Source organism: Labrus bergylta, chromosome 18 (assembly GCF_963930695.1).
Source record: "Labrus bergylta chromosome 18, fLabBer1.1, whole genome shotgun sequence".
Classification (NCBI taxonomy): Eukaryota; Metazoa; Chordata; class Actinopteri; order Labriformes; family Labridae; genus Labrus; species Labrus bergylta.
Window position 1 is genome coordinate 11474837 of NC_089212.1, and position 19816 is coordinate 11494652.

The window sequence follows — 19816 nt, forward strand, 5'->3', positions numbered from 1 at the left end:
TGGATTAACCAGAACCAAAGTGTAACTTGTAACTTGACAGCAGGCTGCTGATTTGAGCCTCTCCACTAATTACCTGCAGCCGTGCCCAAGCGCTGCTTTTACGCGCAGATTAAAAGAGAAAGGTAGAAGCACAACGGTCTGTTGCGATGAAAACAAAGTGGCGTCACTACATTTTGTGGAGTATTCTATCACTTGGTCTCTTTACATGTGCAGTAGGCACTTCTCAATTTCAATTAAGGAAAGGAAAAGAGGTTTTAAAACTGGGCAAGCCAAAGTCAAAACCAGTCAGGGTGACAACAACAGGCGGTAGGAAATCTTTGCACAGGTCGTCTTCCAGCACGGTTCCTTTGTCCCAACTGAGCTCCCAAAGGCCCGACTGGCCTCTAGCGCCTGCAAAACCTCGATCCATGCGCCCCAGGGAGCTCCAGGCAAAGGTCCGGTCGGAATTTGCCTACCTTCCAGACGTTTCTGTAACCTGCTCCACGTCTGACGTTCTCGTGCGGGTCAATCCGGCGTTCTACGGTCTGGGCGCAGAGGCTAGTGAGCTGAAACTTGGAAGCTCATGTAAAAGCAACGGAGTTCTCAGACCGTACGGTGACCTGCTATTCACGTATCCTCTGACAGCGTGTGATGCCATGCGTCAGGTAAGCTTTCCATGAGTGTATTTGTTCAACAGATTCCCTGCATAATATAAAATTCTCAACTTCTGACCCTTGCTCACAGTTGACCCCTGGTTATCTGGTCTACAAATTCGTCCTCCACTATGAGCCTTCACCAAAACGTTTCCCAAGCAGAGCGCACCGGATAGATGTCAACATTAAATGCCGTTATCAAAGGTTTGACGTTTACGTGTCTCCTCGCTATTTCAACCTTGTTTTTTTTGCGTGTGTTTTTTTTCACTACCTCCGAACCTTGTTCAGAAACCTCCATGTTTACCAGCTAACCGTGAAGCCCACTTGGGAAAGTGCTGTCGTGCGTAAGAGGCTGATAGGAAGTTCAAATGACTTTCAGATGGAGCTGATGGATGGTACGTTCAAGGAACTGTGGGTTGTATTGAATAAGAGTTGCATTGCATGTATGTTCTCATTGACTTATTTTGATACATCTTTTTAATGAACTGTTAGATTCATGGAGCAGACCTTCAAAGTCACAGGTGTACCAGCTCGGAAAAGCAGTTAATTTCCAGGTCTCTGCTCCAAATCTCCCAACTAACTGGAAACTGTACATCAGTAGCTGCTTTGCTACACCAGCAAGTGGTTTCAAATCACCCCTCAAATACACCATCATTGACAATTTTGGGTGAGTTTTATGGACGGTAAAACATTGAAAGTCTCGATAGTGACCTAATTTGAAGTCAACTGAGACCAGTGTCTAATTGTTGTCCTGACAGCTGTATGATGGACAGCTGGAGAGCCCCAGGAGCTTCCCAATTCATCTCTCGGACTGACAAGACCTTGAGGTTCTCCCTGAAGGCTTTCCAGTTCACCTCTGACCCCAATGCAGGGGTGAGTGTGAAGTATGACTCTGGATTCACATGCTTTAAACAGTAGACTAAACCATTTTTCTCTTTTTAGGTCAACATTCACTGCAAACTGTTTGTTACATCTGAAGACCCGAGTCCTACTCACAAATCCTGCACCTACAAAGAGGAGAGGTGAGCCTTGAATTGCATTTTGAGGACTGAATTTGACCTTTGCTGGTTTCCAAATAGTTCAAGCATATGTTTAACAATTCCGATGACAGGTGGAAGGCCTTGACTGGTGACAACTTCATATGTGAATGTTGTGATTCACAATGTGGGACATCTGAACCCATCAGGGCCACGATGGAAGGTACGTTAAAAACGTTTTTTTCTTTTTTTTAGCCTTGATATAAGATGTTACCCAACTTTAAAAAAAATATTTTATATGGATAATTACAAACTATTTCCATCCACTGGCTGAGGTTGGAAGGCTCAGGTTTATTTCACTTCCTTGTAATTTATTTTTTGCAGTTAGTAAATTGTATTTTCTACACAATTCACTAAGCAGACACTTTTATCCAAAGCGACATATATCAGAAAGTAAGTACAACACGAGCAAGGATCTAGAAAGAGGAGACAAAGTCAGGAAGTGCGAATGAACAGCTTTAAGTCTGATAGGACACAGATGCTGACAGGCAGTGCAGAGGCAAAGCACACAATCGACAGCTGTTCTGGAGAGTTCTAATCAGCTTAAAACCATCCTAAATAATGTCATGATCAATATCATTAAGTGTGTAGGTATTCATTAAATAGCTGGGTCATCAGCAAGGTGCAAAGGGACTTTGCAGATCGAATGAAGTTTGGTAGTTCGTTCCACCACTAGGGGGCAACAGAAGAGAAGAATCTAGTGAGAGACTTAAGGCTCTGTTGTGAAGGTTGGATCAAAAGTAGTGAGCTGGAGGGAGTGTAGACCTGGATGATAGATGATATATATTAATCATAAACAAGTCTATTTCATTGCATCGTTTCTCATTAAACAAAGATACTCAGGTCGTATGTAATCAGGAATTTTATAACACTGAGCTCAATACAGCATAAATTCACACTGAAAGTTGGAATTTTTTTGACATGTCCAGAAAATATGTGAGCGATTATTGTCCATGTGTCTGTAGTGTTCCCAAAAGTTGATCTGAATGAGACTTTTGACATTTAATATGCTGCATTACAAAGACAAACTAACCAATGTTTTCCAGCCAAAGTGTGGATGAATGAACACCAATCCTGCTGTGATTCTTCTATGTTTAGGTCTTTTTCATGTTTTAATTTGATGAATCCAGAATTATTCTCTTATCCTGATATAGTTTGAAACTAATGAACTTGCTGTTGAGGCCAAATTAGTATGTCAATGTCCCCCTATATCTTGACTTTTGTTGTAGGCTCAGTCAGCATTGACTCCTTGCTGGTCTCAGATCAGGATGATTTTCTACCAGTCAGAACCTCCTCCATCAGCAGAGGCGGCGAGGCCATAATCAGTCATTACATCGATGAGCTGAACCGTTACAAGGACCTGTTGGAGAGTCTGGATGTAGTGAAGTATGATGATGATGATGAAGAAGATCGAGTCTACACAGATGAAGATGGAGAGTTGACAGAACCTGATTTAGAAGAGTTGGGTTTGAGAGAGGTCTTAGAAGAGGAGGAGAAAGACTCTGCAGGGAACTATTTCATCTTAATTGAAGATGAAGGATCAGGGCATTTGGAACAAGAGGATTACTCAGAGAGTGAGGAAGGAAGAGAAGATGAGATGTCTGCCGTACAGCAGGTGATCCATCAACATGAGAAAGAAGCTGAGGTGTTGCGTCATTGGGTGGAGTTGGAGCAAACGTTATCAACAGAGGTGAGCGTACAGAGAGAGTTACAGCAGCCGCAGGAGGATGAGGAGGGAAACATGTATCCAGGTAGAGATGACGAGGACAGGATGGTAGTCTCTGAGGTGCAGTGGAAAACGGAAGATGGCTTAGCAGATGATGGAGAGCAGACCTGGTATTTTTCATGGTAGTGTTAGTTTATTTAATTTAGTAGGTTTTTCTGCTTTGAATCTGTTGTAACTCTCTAACAAAAGATGTTTGAATAAACACATGAAAAGCAAAAAGTTTTTTGTGATCTTCAGGATGCATAATCATAAGTGGTTGTCGTGCACCAATTCTGCCATGCTAATAAGATAGCTGATGTCATTTAAAACCATCAAAACATTGGAAAGGACATTTGGTCTAAGCCTTCATACTTGTGTTTTTATGATTCAGACTTGAGCCTCAAGATGAGAAGATGATGTCATAGGAATATGCAAATTATCAGATTTAAGGAGAAAAAGAATACGACTATTTGATCCATTCATAAGTTTTTATTCTTTTAATGATTCTCTGAAACAAGTTTCAAAAACAGAAATATCCCACTGTTTTAGCTGTAACTATGATAAAGGAGGCATTGCCTCCATTATCAGTAACTAAAAGCAGCAAAAATATGTGCACCAAAATATGATTCTTGGATTACTTTCATGTCTCCATTATTTCTGTGACCTTTAGTCATAAACCTTGATTTGAATCATGACAAATTAAGTGGGATTTTTTTGAGCAAAACAATGTATGTATATATAACGATATGATTAAGAGCTTAACAATTCCATTTTCTTTAAATGATATCAGGGTTTAATATAACATAGTAAATAAGACTTTCTGTCAGCAGAGACCCTCTGAACATGAAGAGGAAATAACTTAAGATAATTAATATTTTTCAACATACATAATTGACGTGGAAGATTTTTCGGGAAAATAGAGAAAAGGACTCTGCAGCAGAGATCCACCATTACTGAATATGTTAAATGTACAAAATCTATATTTACAAATGAGCACCCAAAAGTCCCATTGTAAGATTACCGACTAAACACTCTGATTCAGCAGGACAGAAGTGTAACCATTGTTTGACACTAGAGGGCAGTATAATCACATCTCATGCAACTCCAAAGCTCTGCAGACCCTCTGGTCAAAGAAAATAGACTGTATTTACTCTTCATAAAGTACAGAATGAGAACTTGACAAAATTATCACCCAAACCATTAACATGAAAATCAAAGGATTTTTTTTTTCAATCCAGAACTTTGTCAAACACAATCTCAGAAATAATCGTCTCATATACTCAGATCCGGTTTCTATTCCCAAACACACCAAGTAGCGGCAAATTCAGTGTAAAGCTCGAGTCCTTCCAAGTCCTCCCTCGGTTTTTTTAATCATGTGGAAGTCATCGTTCCTCCTTCAACAGTACCTGCTGTTTCATTGGCTTCATCTGCAGCACCTTAGGATGGGGAATAGAGGCGACAATAAGTAAATTAGGATGATCTAGTATTTGTTTACTCAAATGATTGTGTATCTAAGTATGCAGACGACGCAACAGAGTCTGATGCTGTGATCACAGTTTTTGCCTTTATATCAAGGCTAAATGTAATAGTATTTTTAATCAAAAAGTATTTTAAAAAACATGAGTGGAAACAAACACATTGGCAAGTAAAATAGAATAAGTAGCAGCTTTTTTTATTCCCACAAAGATCTAACCAGTTGCACTGTGATCACAGGATATGAACGTCATCACCGCTGCTCGCTCACTTTTGGGGAGTTTTCTAAAGTACATGCTTTGTTCATACATTCGCGGACACAACTTCTTGTAGAAATTTGACGAGGGGATTAGTTGTAAAACTTTTTTCAAAAAGTGGGGGTGAAAAAAATTGGCTGTTTGCGTTCATACATGCAACCTATCGTGAAATTTTTTACATGTGTGAATGGGGCTTATAGCTATCCTGTAACTGATACGAGGCAAAATATATATATTATCAGTCACTGCAATGAAGAAGTGAAGGCCAAATCATTTGCTGATAGGCCAAAATCTCTCAACAGGGCAAATAATATATACTGATACTCAGCCGATCAATATGCCCATACCTAAAAATTGATAGAATGATGCGTTTCATTTAAGTAGAAAACTGGTCTTACCTTTGATAAGCTCTTGATGTGCATCCTGTCCTGCAGTTTGCTCCACCCCTTCACATGTCTCTGTCTCTTTGCCTTTTGTTTTGGGTTTCTTTGCAACAGGCGGTGGCACCTTGCCTCCCTTCTTCTCTGACTCTGCATCTGTCTCCACCTTTGTTACAGAGGGAACATCCAAGCTCTTCTTCTCCTCCACTGGTTTGGTCTCAATCACCACCCTCTTGTTGCTCTTAGAGAAGATAAAGCTGGCCGTACTGGACGGTGACTTATGGAGGTCTCTGGGCGATGTAGGTGAATGCAGGCTGAGGCGAGAGGGGGCGTTTTCCTTGGACCTGGCTGCTGTCCTGAGGCGGATGGCCTCCTGCAGGTTCATGGAGGGAGATGCAGTCATGGCAGGGGGAGACTTTTTGGTAGGGGACGTGACTGTGGATGAAGATGTGGGTGGAACCAGCAGAGACTGTGGAATTGGCACAGCAGGTTGTGAAGTCACTACGGCAGGTGGAGAGGTGGATGTGGGAGATGTGGGTGAGAGGATGATCAGGGACCTTCTGATTGGCTTCTGAGGAGCTTCACCGCTAGAAGAGGAGGTTTGGACCTGATTCCTCATTGTGACCTCGGCCTGCGGTTGCTCAGGGGCTTTAGGAGGCTCAGGGCTGCTGTTAACAGACCGCAGCTTCACCATCTGCAGGAGGGATGGGGTGACAATGGGTGTGGGTTCCACCGGCATGACAGGGGTGGAGGTTTGCTCTGGAGTTTGCTTCTCTTTGCTAGCAGGAATCACTTGGGGCTCTGCACTTGGTAAAGGTGGAGGTAAAGGAATGTTTGCAGGTGCAGGGGGAGCAGGTTCTTGAGCCTTTTCAGGAGCCGGAGGTGAGGCTTGAGGTGTAGGTGGAGGGGGGGTCTCCTGTGGTGCTGGGCTATCAGTGTTAAGGTGAACTTTGTCAGGTTGAGGCTGTATGAGAGGTGGAGGTGGAATACTCTGAGGAGGAGCAAGAATACTGATCGATGTAACTGTGGTAGAGTCAGGTTCTGACGGGATGTTTTCTCGGGATGGATCAGTCTCCTGCTGGGGTTGTGACGGGAGGGGTGGTGGAGGTGGAATACTCTGTGGCGGAGCGAGCGTGCTAACAGGTGTAGCTTCTTCTGAAGATGGAAGAGAAACCTCTTCAGTAGACAGAGTGGAGATCTCTTTAGGAGGAAGAGGGGCAACCTCGATAACTGGTGGAGGGGGGGGCTCTTGCACTGGTGGAGGAGAAACCACTGTAACAAGTGTGGTGGAGATGTCTTTAAGAGGTTGAGGAGGGGCCGGAGGAGAAGCCTCTTCAGGTGGTGGGGTTTGAATTACTTCTATAGGTGGTGGGGGTGGGATAAACTCTTTAGGTGGGGGCACTGGAGAAGTCTCTTTGGGGGGTTGAAGTTGAATCACTTCTATAGGTGGTGGCAGAGGAAAAACATCTTTAGGGGGTGGGGGTGGAATAAATTCTGTAGGTGGTGGCGGAGAAGGGATAACTTCTTTAGTTGGTGGTGGCAGAAGAGAAAACGCTATAGGTGGTTGAGGAGGAGAAACATCTATGAGTGCAGGAGGAGGACGGACCTCATTAAGTGGAGTTGGTAGAGGCGGAGAAGCCTCTATCGGGAGTTCGGGTGGAGAAACCTCTTCAGGTGGTGGCGTAAAAGGAACCTCTTCAATTGGAGGCAGCGGAGTGAGCCTCCTTAGCGTAGCAGGGGTCACGGCTTCCACTGGTGGAGCGGGTGCTGTATATGATGGGGGAGGTGGGATATTTAGGGGTGTAGGGGTAGAACATGAGTCCACACCAGGATTAGAGCTTTCTGGTGGCACCTGGACAGGAAAGATTAACCCCCCACCAAACATGGGTGGAGGCGGAAGAGAGAAATCCATCTCATCAGTAATGACCACTTGTCCAATTGGTGGAGGTGGCGGAGGCCACGACGACTCAGGAGATGTCACATTGGTACAGCTCTTTTTAGCTGCTTCTTCTCTGGCTGCTGCAAGTCTTTCTTCTCGTTTCACTACCGCTTTCACTAGCATTCCGCTTAAAATGTCACTTCCGCTTACTTTCTCATCTCTTTTTGTCACTTTCAAATCTACGTTCTGCTCAACCAGTCTGTCGTTGTTCTCTTTGTGAACCTCTGCATTCAAAATCCTACTTTCTTGAACCTTCTTTACCTCCATCACATGTGTGGATCCATTAACGGCCTCCGCTGTCGCTGTCTTGTGTTTTCTTTCCAGTTTCACGGAGCTCTCTGTGGACGCAGAAGGAGACTGCCTGTGTTGCCTCCTGTCCTTTGGATTCTTCTTTATGATGGCGTAAATGTTATCAGGCAGCGGGGGTCCTAGCAGCAACTCGATGGAACGCCTGCTGTGAACCCACACCTCTGGAGGCGGGGGTGGGGGTGCGTGGACTTTAGGATGTGGAGGGATATTGAAGAGCTCTCTAAGAGCTCTAACAGAAGGACTCGCAGTATCAACTGAGGTGTCAGGTTTAAGATTTTCTCCTGGTTTTATGTTTTCAGTAGGGGGTGGGGTTGAAGGGGAAGTGGTGGGGCCAGGAAAAAACCTTTGAAGCTTTGCTAAGAGACCTCTTTTGTGCCTCGGAGATGAGCTGTGGGACTGTTTTGAAGACACTGCTGATGTGCCCTCTTGGCTGGAGTAGCCACTAGACGGGGAGACTACTGTGCTTTGTTTATTCTTTTCTTGTGAAGCATCTTTGGAATCTGTTTGGCCAACTTTTGCAGCTTCCCCTGCCTTTAGCATGTTCAGCTGGGTTCTGATGGGACTGAATGACACAGAACCTGTAGAATCCTCCAGAGAACTGGTGTCAGCAGTATATCCAGGACTGTCTATGATTTTGGAGGGTATAGGAGAAGATCCTGATTTGTTCTTTTCATTTTCCTCCCCTGGAATGACCCTCACCTCTGCCACATCCCGTGAACGTCTCTTCATCTTATTGTGGAGGGAATACGAGCGGTTTGGAGGCAGGGGTGCCCTCTTTGGCTTCATGACAGAGAGGCTACGCACAAATGGCCCCTCTTTATTTTCCACCACTCGCTTACTAACGAGCTTGCCGTTGGAGGTGCTTTTTGAAGCTTTGCTGATGGATGAGTGGACACTGATATTGTCCTCTTTGGCGGACACATTGCCATCCTGAGACCTATTCTGTCGGGGGGTGCTGCTGCTCGAGATGGTGGAGGAGTCAGATACCAGGGTCTCAGAGGACTCAGAGTTGCTCCAACCAGAGCTGTCGGACATATTTGGAAGGTTTTGGCGGGAGGCAGAGGTGATGGTGGAGGCTTTGGAGGAAGTGGTTCTTGTGGAGGAGGCTCTAGAGGAAGCCCGTGAGGGGGCAGGGCTCGACATCACCAGGCTGCTCTTGCTGACGGTGCGGACGCTGTTGCGACTCCGCCCTCGGCTGATTTCCACCACGTCAATGGAGGGGGGCAGGACAGCATTGGGGATGATTTTGGACATGTACATGGCCTGAGGGGACATGGACATGACGGGGCTGGGCGGCTCCTGCTGGAGGTTGTTGGCTGTGGTCATCCAGTGGACGGCCAAGGAGTGATGCCTCTGCTCTGCTGACAGGTCGGGGTCCAAGCGGTTCAGCAGGGCCAGGTCGTCCCTGTGACCAGCATTGGTGGCAGCGAGCTGCTCCAGTTGTTTTTTGTTGAGGGGATGGATAGCAGCACTGGTCCCAGTTTGCGACTGTGTTGCCTGCTGCAGACCATCAGTGGTTGAGCTTTCGTCTGTTTCACCGTCATAAAGATTTTCTTCATGTGCTTTCTGAGTCATGGTCCAACCCACTCTGTCCAGGCCTAAGAAACCACAGGAGGACTCATTAGTAACTGACATGTTAAAAAAAAATATCCTTTGTTTTTAACAAATAATCATATTTTAAACTTTAATCTTTCTAATTGTATTGTAGCAATAAAACGAAATGATGAGCTCCATACCAAGTTCTCTCTGAACATGTTGGGGGATTCCCGCAACAGTCTTTCTGTGTCTTCTCCTCGTCTTGGACTTTTTTCCGGAGTTCAGGGGTCTGAATGTTGATTCTAAGCAGATTTGCACATAAGTAAAAAACATCCTTTTATACTTATACAAACAGTATCTTTACACAATACACATTTATACTCTATACTCTTTAAAATGATATTCAAACATTTAAAAGAAGTGCTTGACAATAGAGTACACTGGTTGTATAATATATCTTACTATAAAATGACATGGTAGCACAGTAGGATTAACAGGTGAGTTACCTTGCCTGGTGAGTCCAGAGCGGGAAGATCTTGTGGACACAGATGATTTTACAGAGACGACAGAAGTTGTGTCACCGATGGTGCTGTCAGTCATAAACCCTCCACCTTCCCCGTCTGTGTGCGACTGGAAGAAGGAGAAACATCATTATTTTGGGGAAACAACTCACTTGTATGGGACACGTGCATTTGCAGTATGTGTAAGAAAAAACAGCCCCTCTGGGTGTGATGTGTAACTTACAATAGTGCTTTCATTGTCCCGATACTCCACTCCGTTATTGGTTTCTGCAAGGAGAGTAACGTTTAACTCTGCAGTTATAAGTTATCATTGCAATTAAACGTAGTTGTGGTGTGTATATAATCTAGTGCAGTGGTTCCCAAAGCGGGGGTCGGGACCCACTGGGGGGGTCGCGGAACACTGTTAGGGGGGTCGTGAGATTCCTTCCAAAAACATATAAATATGGAAAATGGTTTAAACATTTTTTAGATTTCACCCATTAATTTGAAAATACAGTAAGTAAAAAAAGTACTTTCTTACAATAAATTACAAGAATAATATGATGGTGTTTGGGCTATTGTTTGCTGTTCTAATGCCAGTGTTTTGACCTAGTGCTAATTGCTAATATTTATATTATTTGCTATTATTATACTATTATTATTATACTATTTGCTAATATTGTGATTTTTGCTCATATTGTGTGTTTGCACAACCTGCTGCTGTAACGCAACAATTTCCCAGTTTGGGATCAATTAAGTAATTCTATTCTAATGCGTCAAATGTGGGATCCCAAGTACCTATCACCGTCATAATGGGGGTCGCAAGCTGAAAAGTTTGGGAACCCCTGATCTAGTGCACACCCTCCTGAGTAACATGCAGACATTTATCAACATGCTGGCACGTGGCACCTCTAATTTAGCACACAGATGTCACTCTGCATCTCTACAGTGTTTAGTACCTTCCTCCTGCATCATTTTTAACCCCTCCAGGGCCTCACTGTGGAGGTTCTCCAGGTACTCGGGCCTGCTAGCCTCGATAAACACGTTCTCCTGGAACAGCGGGGTGGAAGGGGTCCTGCTGTCATGGTCTCGCTTCTGGACAGCTGGAGGTAGAGAGAGGGAAGAAGGGATCAGTCTGGATCAACTCAAAGCTGTGTGTTAGTGTAACAGTAGATAAGGGGTCCATATGGAGCAGAGGTGTCTGTTACAGACCTTTAAGCACACAGTAGTAAATATGTTTGAGGGTTAAGACAGGAGAGTGTGAATTAAACAGGTGAAGAGTTCAACTCATGTAGGATTAAACTCCAGTGACTGTGACAATGACTTTTAAAACGGGATTATCGTGCCAAAAGTCTACTGTTGGCAACATATGGTTAGTATTAATGCCTTTTCTTCCAGCCACGGCAAGGCCAGGCAAGTTAATTTATAAAGCACCATTTATACATAGAGCCATTCAAAGTGCGTAACAGTTAAACACAGAACATTATGAACATTTAGAGCAGAGAGCATTAAAAAACAACATATTAAGAATGAACAAGACTTTAAAATCCAAAGTAGTAAATCCAAAGAGAAAAAGAAAATAACAAAATAAGACTATAATTACAAAACATGTTAAAAATATCCTCTTTTAGTTTTTTTCTTTTGTGTTTTTTTTTGGGATGTAATAAGTGATTGCTGTTAAGTAATCTGCTCTGCTGCGTGCCTACCAGTGTTAGTCTTAAAGCCTAATTATAATGACATTTGACAGTGAGAGGGACACTCATTCAAGTGTTGCTGGTTTAATCTGTAAGTACGCTGATGAAGGCCCTGTGCTGAAACGCGTCCGCTGTTGTTTTGTACGCTGCTCTTGCCCGGATAAAAAGTTACTAGAAGGACATTTAGTGTGCAGACTTTTTTGTCTCTGTTTAAGAATTTCTGCGGCCGTGCACCTGGAACTTTATTCATTGTCGAGTGTGCTCCTGTTTTGCTGTTTTTTAAATCTATAATTAACTACCACATTAACTAATCAAAGACTGTACATATGGATCATGGGCCATATACAAAAAGTGACAAGTTTCTTTGAGATACAAACAGCATGATGTCATATAAAAACTCCAACAATTTGAATAAGCTCTTTATGGGTATGACACTTGATAAAACTAAGACGAAGGTTCTTGCAAGTTTTGCATTTGCTGGCGTGTGATTCAGTTCTGTGCTCCATTGTTGTCCTCACACTTTGAGGCCATAGTCTGGGGAATCTCATGTCTAACAACCTGCTAAGACACGTTTATGTAATGGTGACAGCTGCTCCACATTTAGCCTCCTTCTATACCCCACTGTCTGTACTGTCACTATAAGGCCATGCTGGAATTAGCCTGGACAGTTATGTGCTCGGTGATCGCTGCTAATTGTTACTACTGTCTCTTTTGTAACAGCATTACAGGAGGATGTACTGGAGGGAGAGAAAAAAAAAGATGCATAATATGAAAAATCATTATTTTCTTTTGTCTGCAATTTAAAGCAAACAGAGTCGATTAGGCCAGACTGTAAATTCCAGCATGTTACATTGTAGGAATGTAAACAATACAAATTTGTTTGATAGGTCTAAATCATATCTTTACTACTTTATTGCATGTCTGAAGCGAGCCAGTTGATCTTGCTTTTACTGGTCATACTTGAGTAGCAGTTCAAACAATCTCTGTTCCAGTCATAAACCAATAAAGTCTGTAGTCTCATAACTTCAAACAATCGGCTGGTGCTGCTTTTACTCACCTTTCCTCTTGAAGACTCTCGGAAAGCAGTCGAAATTATTATTTCTGGAGTTATTAGTTAAAAGTAAAACCATGGTCTCTGGTAAAACTTGGAATTGAATCCAAAAAACGATGCCTTCCCAAGGTAAATAAATGAGAAAAAGATCTAAAGTAGCAGTCCACTTTCTGTCATTTCAAAAAACATCCTGGACGGATCATGTCAGAATGGTAATCTTGCTTGTTTTTGCTGAAGTTGTTGTTGCCAGTTGAGGTCCATGCGGAGCAGCGAGGGTCTCTGCAGCCAATAGACGATCAGAGCTCACACACTAATCCACAGCAGCCTAATTCCTGACATCCCTCTGTACTGTATATATCCCCCCACTCTTATGGATACCCAGCATCCCACTGTTGCTCCCCATTTGCAGGGAAGCTTGCCCCTGATTGGTCAGTGCGGGCACAGATCAAACTGAGATCATCTGTAAACATTAAAGGGAAGGGAAAGCTGTTGTTAGGGAATTTGAGGTGCGTTTGTGTCACTTATTTTGGCTCTTAATAAATACCACTGCTTTTTTTTTGGGATTTCACAGAATTTTCCCTAAAGGACTCTAGTAAGAGGCCACATTTAGGTACCTCTGCAGGCTAAATTATGAAGAATATAATTTAATTGTTTTGCCACAAGGGGGAGTGAGTGAATCTAACTCCTCAAAAACAAGATTAAAAACATGTTTCAAAGTAGGCCTGCAGATCTACAGCACATGGTCACACATGTGAAAAATGTTCCCTGTTGTTTCCAAAAGACCTAAATTAGATTAAATAAGAATTAAGACAATGATGAGAGATCTTTTAACCTTTTTCTTTTAATCTAGAGCTGCGTTTTCTTCGGATAAGTTTTGTCATAGAGCTTCACAACAGACTATTTCTTGATCTATTTTTCTATTTGGGCCTCCTCAAACTAATCTGCCAGTAATGGGTTTGTTCACTTCCTGGTGTGCTAAGCTGACATGACATGGTATGCCATCTGAACAAATGGAAAACATTCCCATGGTCGTGATCCTCCCGAGTGGTGGAGCAAAAGAAGTTCAGACAGAAAGAAAATAAATTAAATGCGTTGATAAGTGGAAAAAGATATTATATATATATCTTATATATAGATATTACAATATTCTGAACATGATTATTATAATTTTTTGAACCTGCTTTAGCAGAAGCCTCCAGGGATAGATGTAAACACAAAGTTGCTGTGCGAGTATAGGGCAGAGTCAGTCTAGGACAACACATATCTTGTTACCATGACAGCACACACTCAACTGGAGAGGCCTGTAGTTGGAGTGATGGGTGGGACATGTCTGCACGTTAATCAGGGGCTCCTGTGATCACATTGTAATTGTGTCCATATTAATCACTGACATATTAAAGACACCATCTGTCACTGGTGGATTGTGGGGAAGCTGCTGGTATTATTGGGCCTTCTAGTGATTATGCATGAAGTCAGACCTGTTGTTTACATCATGGATGGGGATAAACAAACTAAATCTGTGATACTGCGTCACCAGTTAATACAAGTTACTGAGCCTCCCGTGCGGAAAAACAAAGTGTTAAATAAATCAGCTCAAGAGGGTTTCATGATTACAGTTTATGAAATGTAAATAATGGCAGATTAAAAGTAAGAACATATTAAATAAGCAAACATCTGTTGACAACACTGCTCAGTAAAATATGGATTTTCTGACTGATTTCAGATTTTAAAGACATGTTACATAATCGTGTACTGGAGTAAACAAGTGACACAGACGGCAATGAAAAGTGTTTATCAAATGCAACCATGGAAATACTTTTTAGTCATGAATATTTTGTTTTCGGAGCACTAATGGGTGAATTGATTTAGCTTTCTCTTTCATTAATTTCTTCCAAATTTTTGATTTTATTTTAGAATTCCAGTTTCATTCACAATCTTAAAAATAAGAGCACAAAATATGGCTTTCTCCTCACATTCAACCTTAAGTAAACTGTGGTTTAAAATCAATAAATACACTCAATAACTTGTCAACATAAACAGCAGCTGTCTGATTTATCTTCACACCTGATATTGACCCACAGCCAGGAGTAAGAATGAAGGAAAACTTTCTTCCTGGTTGCTAAATCTCCAACTGTCTGAAAAAAATATATTGTTCTTGTAGGTAACTACAACGGTCTGATGCCAAGTTCCCTGTTTCAAAACTCTATGAAAGACTGAGGACAGACAACATTAATAGTGATGAACGCAAAATGTGTGAAGTGAGAGTTAATATCTCTGAAATGCAGAGGGTACGTACTAGGATAGACAAGTTGCTCACCTTTAAAGTGTAAACATGGATTGTAAAGAGCCATCGTTTGAGTCCCCTGCTTGAGATAGCAGTCTACCTGATGTGACTCTTCTTTTAACTGTCTCATGGGAATCAAACAGAGGTAAATACCACACACACACCTTATGTCCCTGCCCTAACTTGCCTTTCTCTCTCGTTTTGCACCAGCAGGCAGATAGCTGTGCAGAGACATTTTCCCTGGCTCTGAGGGGGCTGTCTGCCAGGTGCCTAAGCCTCTCTAATCAGCCCAAACCCAACGAAACACACTGTGATGACAGTGGGAAAAATGCTGGAGGCTCACTATGATTCTCTAAAAGCTAGTGAGTGCAGACTCTTCATGCACTGGACACCAGTTTCTTATGCATCCTGGTCTAATCTTGCAAGCTGCATGAACTGTTTTTCACGCTCTTGGTCTTTAATGAATTAAATATAAACATCTCATCATTACAGCTGACAGAAAGGAAGGAAGGAAGAAGCGTGGGGGGTACAGGAACAACAATCCAGGTATCAGATAGACCTGCATCACCTGACATGCAGGGTTACACTCTAATGCACCGCCAGACAACACATGCCAGCAAACCAGCATGTAGCGGATAGCTCCAAAAATATAATCAAGAAGCTAAACGCTGCAAACTTAGCATTCTGCTCTCAATAAAATTGTCATATTGTAGTTCAAAGCGCAGCAGTGAGGACACTCCTAAAACTCAGTGAAGTTGCTCCAGTGTTAATACAAGTGAGGAAAATGCATTCAAATGCATTTGCATTGCATTGCATTTGATGTTTTAGTCTTGAAATACTCCAGCAACAGTGTTGTGCTGGCAGGCAATGTGAAGTTAGCCAGAGTAAGCTAAATGTGCGCAATGTGGTACACTAAAAAAATCCAGGAAAGAAAACAGTAGGCTAATCGGGTTCAGTTTTGATTGAAAGCATCAGTATTGGTGTAGCCTACAAGGTTGAGGGTACAGGCCTACATCATATAATATACATGCTTTTGAATCACACCAGCGCTTGTATCTACTGGTATAATAAAGACAACACGGTAACAGAAAATCTCTAAACCCTATAAAATGCCGTTATAAATAAGTAGGAGAATGTTAAATATTCAGGCTTCACTAAGTATTAAGACATAAGTAAAGGATTGGGTGTACATCATGTACCTTTCTTAGCTAAGAAGCATGAGTCACTTCAATCAAATTAAAGAGAAAAAACGTTTTTCCACCATGAAACAAGAAGCGAGCTGTAGTGAAGGAACATTGTTTTCCACAACACTGCTTTCATAAATGATACAACCTTTTACATTTTGGTTATATCTGCATGCTAACTTTAGCATAACACTTAGGCCTAATGCTCTGCTGCTTAAGTATCACCTTGCATCTCACTGTTAGCATGGCTCTGGGCTCTTGTTTACCATCATCACACACATATATATATATATACATATATATACACATATATATATATATACACATATATATATATATATATAGTATACTAGTTAACCTCCCTTGCAACCGTGGACATTAAATCCCCTGTTTTATTCTGGTGTAATCAAGGCAAGAAAAAATGTAGAACAAAACAACATAAATCATAACATCTATGTGCACTTCTAGTGAACTCTGCTAAGCTAGTGAGGTAAAACCAACAGAGCTATCTGCACCAGAATATTTCTACAAAGATTTTTAATCTTAACATTGAGCCCCCACCGCCTGAAATCTCACTCAGACAAAAAAAAAAGCCAAGGCTGGTGACTCACAAAAGTTTCCGTGCACATATTTATCAGTCAGTCTGTAGACATCCCACAGTGTGTTGGCAAACATTTTCCTATCGTGACAAAAGCTCCTGCAGTTGTTGCAGGGCCACAGTAACATGTCTGCATAGCTTTACAATGAAACAATGAAACAATGAAACAATGTGTGATTTCAAAGTTTCATAATAACTGCTGCTTTTGGACAGCATGTTAAGTTCGGCAACACTGACACCAAACTACTGTGTGTGTGTGTGTGTGTGTGTGTGTGTGTGTGTGTGTGTGTGTGTGTGTGTGTGTGTGTGTGTGTGTGTGTGTGTGTGTGTGTGTGTGTGTGTGTGTGTGTGTGTGTGTGTGTGTGTGTGTGTGTGTGTGTGTGTGTGTGTAGTGTAGTCTAAACTGATATCATTCAGTTTAGACTAGAGGGCAAACTGGCACAAAGTTAACCTTCCTTACTATTCAAGTGACCTAAATATGATCTCTTCAATCATTAGGGTGTGGCGATTCTTCACCTACTGAAATGAAATCCTTCTAAAAGCTAAAATACCCTGTAATTAAAAATCATCTGTGCCACTGCTGGTTTAATCTGTTAATATGCTGATGAAGGCCCTGTGCTGAAACACGTCCGCTGCTGTTTTGTACGCTGCTCTTGCCCAGATAAAAAGTTACTTGAAGGACATTTAGTGTGCAGACTTTTTTGTCTCTGTTTAAGTCTTGCTTGCTTATTTTAGAGACATTGCTTAGCCAGTAGTGATGCTGTTAGAAATCTAAATGTGCTGCACAAAAGGTTGTTGATAAATGCCCACAGAGCCTATACAGATTGTCACATCCTCAGTTACAGATGTTCCCACGTCTGCATCAGCTTCAATCTCTCCAAACCAATGAGCAGAGTGTTTGTTGTGTTGTGTTGCGTCAGCTTTGTAGGCTAACTTTGATTTTCAAAGAAATTCAAAAAATACCCCAAGTACCCCTGAGGTGACATCGTGTGAAAAAGCGGATAACTGATTATTTCCCACCATGGGAGGAAAAAAGCGAAACTATATCCGATGTCAGTTATCATAAACCTGTTCTCCTGCCTTTCACTGCATTGTGTCATTGTCACAACAACACTACAGACAATAATGCTGTGTCACAAAAACAGAATCATATAGAACTACAAGGCTGCAAACATTATTAAACGTTTCACTTGTTACAGTTTTTAATTCATTGGGTAACGGATGATGTTGTCTCTAGTCTCTGTCTTACTGTTTTTGTTAACTGGATGTTTGTTCATATAAAAGAACTCCATTTCCTACAATGCTCCTGTATGTATTATGTTCATGCAACAGATTCATCTGTAAATAATATTAACGATGATGCTGTAACTTGTGCCCCATTGCCTAGATAGCATAGTTTCCCAATCTTTACAATCTGTCTTAAAACGAGCAGTGTCTATGTGAAAATATTCAACAAAGTAAAATAAAATGTCTCATATCTGTTACCTGGCATCTAGGCCAAACACACGCGCGCGCACACACACACACACACACACACACACACGCACACACACACACACACACACACACACATAAACATCTTTATAAAGCTCAGGAATGTGAGGAATCTCTGAGGGAAGAGTTTCGAGCAAACAGGTGACCTTCTGAGCGTACCTTGGTCGGACTGTATGACCTCATCACTCTTCCCCTTCATCCTATTTCCATTTAATTAAACCTAAAATATTCCTCTTGAACCCTACAGTATTAAAAAGCGGGGACAGTTTTTGAGACACAAGAGTTGCATAAGAGTAAACCAGCAGCAAGGATTGAGTAAACTCACAGCACTGCATGAGACATAAATCACTGTCAGACTGGTACGCAGGGACGGACATCAGCCATGTAAGGAATTAGACAAATGGAGGTGAGTTAACATGTGACGACAGATATCCTTGGCCCTTTGGCTAAGGATGAAACATTGTCCAGGTAGGTAATCAGAGAAGACAATGAAGGGTTAATGGGTTTAGCCTGATGAATGATAAAGTAGGCCAGAGTTTATCTCTCCCAAACCTGCTACTGTGCAGTTCCCTGACCGGTCAAACTCCAAACACAGTGTTTACTAAAATACATTCCCACAGGACGAACGGTTAGATAACCATGTAGAAGTTCTGGATTACTTAAGTAAAAGGATATATACATCAACCTACATAGGCAACCTTAAGCAGAACAAACAAAACCTAAACTGTCAGGAGATTATATTGTCTTATGTATCAACAGCAGGTTACTTTGTTAGGGATCTAACACTTGAGTTTTAACTTTGAGAGCTTTAAATATGTTGTTCTGAAACTGAAAATTGCCCCAATTAAATGTGTTTCTTAACGTAAATGGGACTGAATGTTTTGGAAAGCAAAGAAAGCAGGAAGTCCTCACAATCTAGAAGTCAAAAAACAGCAGTTTTTGGTAATCTTGTTTACAACTTTAATTCAATAGCCATTTCATTAAAACAAAAATCAATAACCAATTAGATTTATTTTGTGTGACCTGCCAAGGGACAGCAGATAAAAAATACCTTCAAGCTAACTCAAGTACAATGCATCAAACAGCAACTTTTATGTTTAATATTGTACACGGTCCCCTTTAGATTTCTGTTGAAAGTACATGTGAAAAACCACGCTGTCATTGAAAGCTTCATGAAGCATTGAGGTTAGATACCAGTCGTTTATACTTGTCTCATACATACACAGAGAGAGTCCATGTGATGTTTGATAGGTCTCAGTGTCTCAATGAGAGAAGGAACATTGTGATTGGAGGGGTCAGGAAAAACAGAACCCCTTGTTCCTTCCTCGCCATCCTGGCATAGTTTTTAATGAACTGGCTCTGTGCCTGTCATACCAGGCGTTTTGCGGGCAGGAGGCCCCTCTGGCATCATTACAGATCATCATCAGAGCCTCAGCTGGAGGTATTCGCTCGTGTTGTTAAACTCTACTCTATGTTCTTCCTCCATAATAAAACCTCCTCTGGATGCACTTTGGGGATTGTTAAGCTTCATTTCTAAATCAGAGAAAGTGTCTGGTGAGGAGTCTGTTGCAACAATCTGGATGCCACACTCAACAGCAAATGTGGCTCCCAAATCGCACTGAACAGTCAACACTTTGAACCCTGTAGGGATATATTTCTCTAAGTTAAGGCAACAGAGAAACAACTATAATTAAAATAACTGAGCTTCCATCACAATAATGTTTAAACTTGCATCCAACAACA

General features: G+C 41.9%; 2 protein-coding genes across 3 annotated transcripts in view; one reads left to right on the forward strand and one right to left on the reverse strand.

Annotated features, from left to right (window-relative positions):
• The first annotated feature begins 86 nt into the window (after nucleotides 1-86).
• Nucleotides 87-3614, forward strand: si:ch211-67f13.7 (uncharacterized protein LOC565426 homolog). The gene is made up of 8 exons (XM_020630034.3): nucleotides 87-644; nucleotides 724-836; nucleotides 921-1027; nucleotides 1125-1299; nucleotides 1391-1505; nucleotides 1575-1654; nucleotides 1744-1832; nucleotides 2899-3614. The coding sequence occupies exons 1-8, from the start codon at nucleotides 147-149 to the stop codon at nucleotides 3519-3521; spliced, it is 1800 nt and encodes a 599-aa protein (XP_020485690.1). The 5' UTR covers nucleotides 87-146; the 3' UTR covers nucleotides 3522-3614.
• A 229-nt stretch (nucleotides 3615-3843) lies between these two features.
• si:dkey-157l19.2 (NHS-like protein 3) overlaps nucleotides 3844-19816 on the reverse strand; it is a 28045-nt gene continuing 12072 nt past the window's right edge. Inside the window, exons 1-7 of one of the 2 annotated variants that reach the window (XM_065966249.1) lie at nucleotides 12520-12906; nucleotides 10728-10871; nucleotides 10013-10056; nucleotides 9775-9898; nucleotides 9469-9570; nucleotides 5503-9330; nucleotides 3844-4810 (exon numbers count right to left, since the gene is read on the reverse strand). In XM_065966249.1, the coding sequence (XP_065822321.1) occupies nucleotides 4746-4810; nucleotides 5503-9330; nucleotides 9469-9570; nucleotides 9775-9898; nucleotides 10013-10056; nucleotides 10728-10871; nucleotides 12520-12592 (4380 nt within the window). In that variant the 5' untranslated portion in view covers nucleotides 12593-12906 and the 3' untranslated portion in view covers nucleotides 3844-4745. Of the gene's footprint in view, nucleotides 4811-5502; nucleotides 9331-9468; nucleotides 9571-9774; nucleotides 9899-10012; nucleotides 10057-10727; nucleotides 10872-12519; nucleotides 12907-19816 lie in introns of those variants that run through there. The other variant, XM_020630033.3, reaches the window with a different exon arrangement.

Coding starts and splice junctions, on each gene's coding strand:
- si:ch211-67f13.7 (XM_020630034.3), top strand. CDS start 147: ATGAAAACAAAGTGGCGTCACTACATTTTGTGGAGTATTCTATCACTT. Junction 837..920: donor ATTAAATGCCGTTATCAAAG/GTTTGACGTTTA, acceptor AACCTTGTTCAG/AAACCTCCATGTTTACCAGC. Junction 1,300..1,390: donor ACCATCATTGACAATTTTGG/GTGAGTTTTATG, acceptor TTGTCCTGACAG/CTGTATGATGGACAGCTGGA.